The following is a 9169-nucleotide window of genomic DNA, read 5'->3' as shown; positions in this document are numbered from 1 at the left end:
GACGATCCCCCCCGTGTTTTGGGGGTGTCCGATGGGGCCAGGCTGTGCCCGGGGCGGTGTGAATGGAGTTGGGGGCACACCGGGGGCTCGGGGGGGGTGTGGCGGGGTCAGACTCTGCCCCGGGACCGGGGTGGGCACAGGAGCTTCACCTGCGCGGGGAAGGGGGGCGGGACGGGGCCGGCCCCGGCTGTGCCCGGCCCGCGTTTGGGCGGGCGGAGGGTCCCGGTGCCACCGCCCCGGGCGGGGCGGGCGGGTCCCGGGAGGGGCGGGGAGCGGAGCGGGGCCCCCCCCACACCCCCGCCCCGCCCGGCCCGGCCCCGATCCCGGCCCGTCCCGCCCCGGCGGCCCCGCGCCAGGTGCATTCCCCCCGCCGCGCCCGGGCACGCGCCGGGGCCCGCGGAGAGGAGCCGCGATGGACCCGGACCGGCCCCGGGACCGGGACTGGGACCGGCCCCGGGCGCTGCTGCTGCTCCTGGTGCTGCTGCTCCGCGCTCCCGCGCCGGGCTCCGCGCAGGCAGGTGAGCACCGGCACCGGGGGAGCGGCGGCGGGATCGGGCACCGGGGAGAACCGGGGGCTGCCGGAGCGCTCGGCGGGTCCCGGACGGGCGGCGGGACCGGGAGAGCTCGGGGGTCCTGGCGGTCCCGGCGTCCGCGATTCCGCCGGTGCCGGATCCCGACAATTCCCGCGGCCCCAACGCTCGCGGGGGCGTCCCGCGATCCCCTGTCCCGGGGGGACCCCCACGGCTCCGGGGGGACGGGGACCGGCAAAGCCCCCCAGGGTTGCGGCTCCGGCGGGGCCGGGGCTCGGTCCCCCCTTCCCGGGGGTCGGTGCCGGGCTCGGGGCCCCCCGGGCAGAGGCACCTGTGCCCCCCGCAGCTGCCCGGGCTAATTTTAGGCTGCGGGGCCGGGACCCGCCGATGCCTCCGGGATCCGGCCGGGGCAGGGCGGGACCCCAGACGGGGGGAGACCCCTCGGGGGGGACCCCGTCCCTGCCCGCTCCGGCCCCCCCGCACCCCCCGCACCCCGGAAGGGCCGGATCCGCCCGGGAGTTGTTTTTCAGTCCCCAGAGGAAAAACACCGAGGGCTGGACGCGCAGGTGGGGCCGGCGCGTCACCCTCACAGGCCGGGGGGTGCTCTGGTGCGGGGGTCGCACCCGACCCCTCCGTGTCCCCCCTGCTCCTTGTGCCACCGGCGACGCCTCGGGGGTGCCACCCACGGGGTCCGGATCACACGGGGGGCTCCCACCCCGAGAGGGAACAGTGGGGGCCCGGGGGCACCACGGGGGCACCACGGGGAGCGGGACCAGCGCTGCTCCCCCCAAACCCTGGTCCCCATCCTCTCTCAGAGCCCCCTTTGTTTGGGGCCGGGCCCGGCGCACACAGACCCCTTTGTGCCGCCGCCGGCGGGGCCGAGGGCAGGAGGTCGGGTCTGGCCCCCCCTTCCCGGCCGGGTCCCCCCGGTGCTATTCCTGGCGGCGGGGGCCGGGGGGCCGCGGTGGCACGCGGCTGATAGCGGGGACGTGCCGGAGCTGCCAGCGAGGCCCCGCGCTGATAACGCCCGGGCGCGACGCCGCCGCGGCGCCCGGGGGGGCCCGGCCTCGCCCCCCACCACCCCCTGGGCAGGTGCACCCCGGGGGTCGGGCACCGGCAGCCCCTCGTGCCCGGGGGGTCAGGTCGGACTGGTTGAGCAGCCGTTAATGATTCACCACGTTGCCCAAACACACTTGAGCGTTCCCAGCCACGAGGGTCCAGGGAGGGGCTGGATCCTGCCCCGCCGGCATCCTGGAGAACCCCCAGGCAGGTCCCAGCTGCCCCCCCCAGCCCCCCGTGTTTCACGGGGATCCCACTCCCCCCGCTTTGGGCCCCCCTGTGCCCATCGCCGGGGCGTCGAGGCTGGGGGCCGCGCTCGACACAGCTGGGACCTTTTTATAGCCCCTTTCCCTGTTAAAATAGCTCCGGCCGGCGCGGGGGGAGCGCGAGGGGGGGCTGCAGGCCCCGCGCCCCTTCCCGTTCATGCACCGAGCTGCCCGTTCTCTGCAGCCGCCTCCGGAGGGGTCTCGGGGCCGGACAAAGCTGCCTTTTACCCACCGCGGCCCCCCCGCGCCGGGGCCCTGAGTCACGTCTGCTGGCCCGGGGGGGGGCCCCGCACCCCGCTGTGCCCCGGGGGTACCGGTTTCGGGGGGCTCAGCCTCCCCCCCGCCCGCCCGCCACAATCGCCCCTTTGTGCGGTGGCGGGGAGGGGGCGCGTCCTTCCCCGCGCACAAAGGGGGCCCTGTGCGCCCACGCGGGGGGGACGGAGCCCTTCACCCCGGGGGGACCCCCCGCCCCCTGCGCTCGGGGGTGTCCGGGGGGCTCGGGCGTCGGGGCGGGTGGGTCGGGCCGGGCCGGGGCCGAAGTCCGGGCGGGGTGTGCCGGGCGTGGGGGGGCCGTGCCCGCGGCACCCGCCTTGCGCAACCCTTGCCCGGCCGGTTCGGGCACCGCGCAGGGGTGGGGAGGGGAGGGTGGGGGAGCACCCGTCACCCCCCCCCGGGCACTGCCACCCCCACGGCGGGGACAGAGATGGGGCAGGGCTTTGGGGGGGACAGGGATGGCACAGGGCGAGCGTGGGGGGGACACCATGGAGGGGACGAGGACACCATGGGGGCACCACTATGGCCAGGACACCAGGAGGGGACAGGGATACCACAGGGAGGGGATGGGGACAGCGTGGCAGGGACACCATGGGGGTGACCAGGACACTTTGGGGGCACAGCGTGGCCAGTGTTGGGGGGACACGTCATGGAGGGGACACTGTGGGAGGTGGGGTCGTGGACCTGGCCAGCACAGGACAGAGACAATAGTGTTGATGAGGAGACAGAGCCACTGAGGAGGGGACATGGCCATTGAGGAGGGGACATGGCCACCGTGGGGGGGTCATGGCCATAAAGGAAAGGACATGGCCATTGAGGGGGGGACACGGCCACGATGAGCAGCACGGCCACCAAGGGGAGGATGTGGCCAGCGTGGAGGGGACAGGGACCCCATGGGGTCACGGCTGTGGGCACGGAGGGGGGGCCGTGGCTGGCCCCGGGGGGCTGTGCTGGCAGTGGGGACAGGGTGCTGTGCCCACAGTGTGTGCAGGGACCCTGAACGGGCTGAGCGTGACGGGGGACGCGCAGCACCAGTACCAGACCCTGCACAAGATGTACAACAACTGCGAGATCGTGATGGGCAACCTGGAGATCGTCCTCATCGACCACACGCAGGACCTCTCCTTCCTGCAGGTGAGCTGGGGGGCACTCGGGGGACACGGGGGGGGGGTGCACCCGCCAGGCTGACCCCCCGTGCCCACAGACCATCCGGGAGGTGACGGGCTACATCCTGATCGCCATGAACGTCTTCGCGTCGCTGCCGCTGCAGAACCTGCGCGTCATCCGCGGGACTCAGTTCTACGAGGAGAAGTTCGCGCTCTTCGTGCTGCTCAACTACAACCCCAACGCCACCCACGCCCTGCGCCACCTCGGCCTCAACCAGCTCACAGGTGGGACCCCCGGGCACCCAGCCCGGAACGGTGCCACCCCCTGCGCCTTGTGGTCCTGAGCGGTGCCATCCTGCCGTGGTCCCCAGTCCAGCGTGGTGCCCGTTCCCAGCAGGTCCCCACCCCAGAGTGTTTCTGTCCCCATGTACAGCTGTGCCACCCCCCTGTGCCCCCAGTGGTCCCTGCTGTGGGTCAGTGCCACTCCCCCTGTGCCCCCCGTGCTGTCCCCATCACAGGGTGACAGTGTCCCCTGGAGCGGGGCCGACCCCCGTGGTCCCTGTGCTGGAGCCGTGCCATCCCCTGTGCCAGCCGTGGTGCTGGGCAGGTCTGGGGGGGTCTGTGCCCCCGTCACACCCCTTGCCCCCTCCCAGAGATCCTGGCTGGCGGCGTCTACATCGAGAAGAACGCGCAGCTGTGCCACGTGGACACGGTGGAGTGGAGGGACATCATGCGGGACACCCGCCAGGAGCCCATCGTGAGGGACAACGGCAAGGCCTGTGCGTGGGGGGCTCGGGGGCCCGGGGGTGGGGACGCCCAGGCTTTGGGGGTGACCCTCTGCGCTCTCCCACAGGTGCCCCGTGCCACGAGAGCTGCGGCGGGCACTGCTGGGGGCCCGGCCCCGAGGACTGCCAGAAACGTGGGTACCGGGGGCTGTGGGGGGCCGAGGGGGCTGGGCCGGACCCCCCAACCTCCTGCTGACCCCCCCCCTCCCCGCAGTGACGAAGACCATCTGTGCCCCCCAGTGCAACGGGCGCTGCTTCGGGCGGGCGCCCAATGAGTGCTGCCACGAGGAGTGTGCGGGGGGCTGCACCGGCCCCCTCCGCACCCACTGCTTCGTACGTGCCCACGCTCCCGGGGGGCAGGGGAGTCTTTGCCTGTCTGTGCCATGACACCCCTGCATCCCCCTGTCCGTCCATCCTCCCCGTCCCCCCATTGGTCCGTGTGTCCGTCTGTCCATCCGTGTGTCTGTCCCTCCTCAGGCCTGCCGGCACTTCAACGACAGCGGGGAGTGTGTCCCGCTGTGCCCCCAGCCCCTCATCTACAACAAGCTGACCTTCCAGCTGGAGCCCAACCCCGACACCAAGTACCAGTACGGGGGTGTCTGTGTCCGGGAATGCCCCCGTGAGTCGGGATTTGGGGGTCCCGGGGGAGCCGGGGGGGACTGGGGGGGGCCGGGCTCTGACCACGAGGGTCTCCCCACAGACAACTTCGTGGTGGACCAGAGCTCCTGCGTCCGCGCCTGCCCCAACGACAAGATGGAGGTGGAGAAGAACGGGCTGAAGATGTGCGAGCCCTGTGGGGGGCTGTGCCCCAAGGGTACGGGGCTGGGGGGGCCCGAGGGGGCCGGGGGCCGTGGGACCACCCCTCACCCTCCCCACATCCCACAGCCTGCGAGGGCACCGGCGCTGGCAGCAAGTACCAGACCGTGGACTCCAGCAACATCGACACCTTCATCAACTGCACCAAGATCCTGGGCAACCTGGACTTCCTCATCACGGGCCTGGAGGGGTGAGGGACAGGGGCTGGGGGGCCGGGGGGATGCAGCCCCCCAGCCTGGCTGACGGCTCTGGCCCCACAGGGATCCCTGGCGCAACATCTCGGCGCTGGACCCCGAGAAGCTGAACGTGTTCCGGACGGTGCGGGAGATCACGGGTGAGCAGCGGGGCTGGGGGACGCCGGGACCACCCCTGGGACACCCTGAGGCCCCCCAGGGCCACTGTGACACCCCTCTTCCCTCCCACAGGGTACCTGAACATCCAGTCCTGGCCCAAGCACATGCAAAACTTCAGCGTCTTCTCCAACCTGGAGACCATCGGCGGACGGAGCCTCTACAAGTGAGGACCCCCTTCCGTGTGTGTCCTGCATCCCCCCTCAGCCCTAATCCCTGCATCCCTTGTCCCTGAGTCCCCTCACTGTCCCATGTCCCTGCCCATCCCTGCACTCTCCCATCCCTGTGTCCTGTATTCCCTCAGGGTGGTCCTTGCCCTCCCCACTCCCAGAGAATCCCCTCACCCCCAGAGCATCCCCTCCGGCTCCCAGAGCATCCCACCACTCCCAGAACATCTCCCAAGTATCCCCCCAGCTCTCGGTGCATCCCCTGTCTCCCAGAGCCCCCTTCTTTGGGCCCCCCCCGCCCTGACCCCCCCTCCCCGCAGCCGGGGCTTCTCTCTGCTGATCATGAAGAACGAGAACGTGACGTCGCTGGGGCTGCGCTCGCTGCGGGAGGTGAGCGCGGGCCGCGTGTACATCACCGAGAACCGGCGGCTCTGCTTCCTGCACACCGTGCACTGGGCAGCGCTGAGCCGCTCCCGCGCCGACCTCGACATCCGCAACAACAGACCCCGCAGCAAGTGCCGTGCGTGGGCCGGGCTGGGGAGGGGGCGTGGGACCCCCCGGGACCTCCCCGGGACACCCCACGCCGAGCCCCCCGTCCCTCTGGGGCGTCGGGACCCCCAGAGCCTGCTCTGAGCCCCCTCTTCCCCCCACAGAGCAAGAGGGGAAGGTGTGTGACCCGCTGTGCTCGGCCGAGGGCTGTTGGGGGCCCGGCCCCGGGCAGTGCCTGTCCTGCCGCCACTACAGCCGGCGCGGGGTCTGCGTGCCCACCTGCAGCTTCACCCACGGGTCAGGGGGCACGGGGGCCGGGGGGTGGTTGGCCCTGCGAGGGCACCGGGCTGGGGGCGTGGGGTGGGCACCGGAGGGAGATCAGCCCCAGAGTGGGCACGGGGTGGGATGGACCCCGGAGTGGGCAACGGGGTCAGCACCGGGCTGGGATGGGCACGGGGGAGGTTTACGTGGGGTGGGATTGGCACTGGGGGTGGGCTCCCGGGTGGGATGGGAGCTGGGATGGATCCAGGGTGGGACAGACACTGGCAGGGGCTCCCAGGGTGGGTGGATGCCGGGTGGGCCGGTGACCCCTCCCTGTGCCCGCAGGGAGACGCGGGAGTTCTCCCAGGATGGAGAGTGCTTCGAGTGCCACCCCGAGTGCGAGCGCATCGAGGGCGGCGTCACCTGCAACGGCTCGGTACGGCCCGGCCGGGGGGCACGGGGACCCCCACACCCCCGGGGGTCCTCACACCGTGTCCCCCCAGGGCGCCGACACCTGCACCCGCTGTGCCCACTATCGCGACGGGCCCCACTGCGTGGAGAGATGTCCCGACGGCGTCCTGGGCGAGCGCGGCCCCATCTACAAGTTCCCCGACGGCAGCCGCGAGTGCCGGCCCTGCCACGAGAACTGCACCCGCGGGTGTGCGGGGCGGGGGGGCAGCGGGGGGTGGGATCCCGCAGGGGGCGGGTGGGGGGCCCAGGACCCCCTGCCCGGCCAGAGGAGCTCCCGCCCCGGCTCAGCCCCGGCTCCATCCCCACAGGTGCCTGGGGCCGCTGCTGCGGGACTGCCTGGGGGACGCCCTGCCCGTGTCCAGGTACCGTGGGCAGGGGGCTGAGGGGACCCCGGGGGGCTGCCGGGCCATCCCCTACCCTGCCCTTCCAGGGGGATTGTGCCGAGAGCTGAGCCCCGGGAGCTGAGCTGTGGGAGCTGAGCCCCGGGAGCTGAGCCCCGGGAGCTGAGCCTTGGGAGCTGAGCTGTGGGAGCTGAGCCCTGGGAGCTGAGCCCCGGCCTCCTCCCGCGGCCAGAAAGGCGCCGACGCTGATCGCGGTGATGGTGGTCGGGGGGCTCTTCCTCTCCTGCTCCATCGTCCTCCTCGCGCTGCTCTACTGGCGGGGAAAGAAGATCCAGAAGAAACGGGCGATGCGGCGCTACCTGGAGAGGGGAGAGGTGAGCTGGGGGATCCCACTCCTTGGGGGGCTCGACGGAGCTGGGGGGGAGCCCTGAGGCTGTGGGGAGGGGGCTCAACAGGTGGGAAGGGTGTGGGACCCATCCTTGGCTGCTCCCATCCCCGTGCCTGCCTGTAGCCATTACTGTCCCTCTCCAGCCCCAGCCCCATCCATCTCCATCCACCTGCATCCCAGATCTCCATCTCTGTTTCCATCCCAATCACGCTCCATCCTCATCCTGCTCCATCCCCATTCCCATTCCCATCTCCCACCTGGCAGAGCCTGGAGCCGCTGGATCCCAGTGAAAAGGCCAACAAGGTGCTGGCCCGAATCTTCAAGGAGACGGAGCTGAAGCGGCTGAAGGTTCTGGGCTCTGGTGTCTTTGGCACCGTGCACAAGGTGAGAGGGAGGCTCTGTGTGAGCCAGGGCCGTACACGGCACCACCGGGACATCCCACCTCATCCCACCTCATCCCATCCCATCCCACCTCATCCCACCTCATCCCATCCCATCCCACCTCATCCCACCTCATCCCACCTCATCCCACCTCATCCCACCTCATCCCATGCCATCAGGGCATCTGGATCCCAGACGGGGACTCCATCAAGATCCCAGTGAGCATCAAGGTGATCCAGGACTGGAGTGGGCAGCAGTCCTTCCACGCTGTCACCGACGTGAGTCCAGGAGGTGCCGGGGGTGTTCCCGGGGGATGCCCCGTGGGCGGGGGGGCTCAGCCGTGGCTCACACTGTCCCCCCCAGCACATGCTGGCCATCGGCAGCCTGGACCACTCCTACATCGTGCGGCTGCTGGGGATCTGCCCTGGGCCGCAGCTCCAGCTGGTGACGCAGCTCCTGCCCCTCGGCTCCGTCCTGGAATACGTGCGCAAGAACCGCGACTCCATCAGCCCCCAGCTGCTGCTCAACTGGTGCGTCCAGGTGGCCAAGGTGAGTCCCTGCGGTGGGCTGGGGGTCCTTCTGGTCCTCCCCAGTGCCGCTGGAGCCCCCGGTGTGTCCCCCCTTGCCCAGGGCATGTACTACCTGGAGGAGCACCGCATGGTCCACCGCAACCTGGCTGCCCGCAACGTGCTGCTCAAGTCTCCCAGCCAGGTGCAGGTGGCTGATTTCGGCATCGCCGACCTGCTCTACCCCGATGACAAGAAGTATTTCTACAACGAGGTCAAGGTGGGGCCCGGCAGGGACCCCCCCGTCCCCCTCTGCACCGTTGGGCACCCCAGGACCCCCTGTGTCCTCTCCTCCCCGTGTCCTCTGTTCCTCAGGGTGTCCCCCCCCCTTGTCCCCGTGTTCCAAACCCCCACCCACACCCCCCACTTGCCCCTTTTCCTGGCAGACGCCCATCAAGTGGATGGCACTGGAGAGCATCCACTTTGGGAAGTACACGCACCAGAGCGATGTCTGGAGCTACGGTGAGCGCAGCCCCCCCGTGGGACCCCCCCGGCGGGTCCCCCCACGCTCACGGGGACTGTCCCCGTGCCAGGCGTGACGCTGTGGGAGATGATGACCTTCGGCTCCGAGCCCTACGCCGGGATCCGCCTGGCAGAGGTGCCCGACCTGCTGGAGAAGGGCGAGCGGCTCTCGCAGCCCCAGATCTGCACCATCGACGTCTACATGGTGATGGTGAAATGTGAGTGGGGCCGCCCCCGGGGGTCCTGCTGCTGTCCCCAGAGCTGGCCCTGTTCCCAGGAGGGTCCTGCTCCTCCCCCCCACTCTCAGCCCCCTCTGTCCCCCCAGGCTGGATGATCGACGAGAACATCCGTCCCACCTTCAAGGAGCTGGCGAACGAGTTCACCCGCATGGCCCGGGACCCCCCGCGCTACCTGGTGATCAAGGTGAGCACGGCCCCCCTGAGCCCCCCGAGCCCCCC

The 9169-nt window shown here is 71.3% G+C and overlaps 1 protein-coding gene across 1 annotated transcript in view; it reads left to right on the top strand.

The window, feature by feature from the left end:
- Positions 1-436: 436 nt before the first annotated feature.
- Positions 437-9169, top strand: part of ERBB3 (erb-b2 receptor tyrosine kinase 3) — a 13045-nt gene continuing 4312 nt past the window's right edge. The window contains exons 1-24 of the mRNA XM_027669296.1: positions 437-518; positions 3111-3262; positions 3333-3519; positions 3888-4013; positions 4088-4153; positions 4234-4352; positions 4497-4638; positions 4720-4833; positions 4905-5025; positions 5096-5169; positions 5261-5351; positions 5673-5872; positions 6006-6138; positions 6448-6538; positions 6606-6760; positions 6882-6935; positions 7147-7288; positions 7567-7686; positions 7863-7961; positions 8047-8232; positions 8314-8469; positions 8636-8711; positions 8783-8929; positions 9037-9134. Coding sequence (XP_027525097.1) covers positions 3182-3262; positions 3333-3519; positions 3888-4013; positions 4088-4153; positions 4234-4352; positions 4497-4638; positions 4720-4833; positions 4905-5025; positions 5096-5169; positions 5261-5351; positions 5673-5872; positions 6006-6138; positions 6448-6538; positions 6606-6760; positions 6882-6935; positions 7147-7288; positions 7567-7686; positions 7863-7961; positions 8047-8232; positions 8314-8469; positions 8636-8711; positions 8783-8929; positions 9037-9134 — 2778 coding nt within the window. The 5' untranslated portion in view covers positions 437-518; positions 3111-3181. The remainder of the gene's footprint in view (positions 519-3110; positions 3263-3332; positions 3520-3887; positions 4014-4087; positions 4154-4233; positions 4353-4496; positions 4639-4719; positions 4834-4904; positions 5026-5095; positions 5170-5260; positions 5352-5672; positions 5873-6005; positions 6139-6447; positions 6539-6605; positions 6761-6881; positions 6936-7146; positions 7289-7566; positions 7687-7862; positions 7962-8046; positions 8233-8313; positions 8470-8635; positions 8712-8782; positions 8930-9036; positions 9135-9169) is intronic.

This window comes from Corapipo altera, unplaced genomic scaffold, assembly GCF_003945725.1.
Source record: "Corapipo altera isolate COAL_440 unplaced genomic scaffold, ASM394572v1 223, whole genome shotgun sequence".
Lineage (NCBI taxonomy): Eukaryota > Metazoa > Chordata > Aves > Passeriformes > Pipridae > Corapipo > Corapipo altera.
This window is presented reverse-complemented; position numbering and strand designations above follow the sequence as displayed.